Source organism: Fulmarus glacialis, unplaced genomic scaffold (assembly GCF_000690835.1).
Source record: "Fulmarus glacialis isolate BGI_N327 unplaced genomic scaffold, ASM69083v1 scaffold38978, whole genome shotgun sequence".
Taxonomy (NCBI): domain Eukaryota; kingdom Metazoa; phylum Chordata; class Aves; order Procellariiformes; family Procellariidae; genus Fulmarus; species Fulmarus glacialis.
In genome coordinates this window covers 1-205 of record NW_009230840.1, presented here as the reverse complement: position 1 = coordinate 205, position 205 = coordinate 1, and the positions used below count along the sequence as shown (strand labels likewise).

Genomic DNA, 205 nt, shown 5'->3' with positions numbered 1-205 from the left:
GGGCCGTGGACATCATGGGGCTGTACTGCAGGCCCGTCATGTCGTAGCGGTGCATCTGCTGCAGCTGCGGGCTGTTCATGCCCGGGTGCTGGCTGTAGCCCAGCTGGTCTTGCATCAGTGAGTAAGCCCCGTTGGTCCAGCCGTTCATGTGGGCATAAGTGTCAATCCTCTGCCCCACCCCGACAGGGCTGCTCACCGCGTTGCC

General features: G+C 63.4%; 1 protein-coding gene across 1 annotated transcript in view; it reads right to left on the bottom strand.

The window, feature by feature from the left end:
- The window catches only part of LOC104081570 (transcription factor SOX-3-like), a gene marked incomplete at its 5' end in the record, with an annotated part of 949 nt that extends 747 nt beyond the window's left edge, over positions 1-202 (bottom strand). Inside the window, one exon of the mRNA XM_009584369.1 lies at positions 5-202. Coding sequence (XP_009582664.1) covers positions 5-202 — 198 coding nt within the window. The remainder of the gene's footprint in view (positions 1-4) is intronic.
- Positions 203-205: the final 3 nt, after the last annotated feature.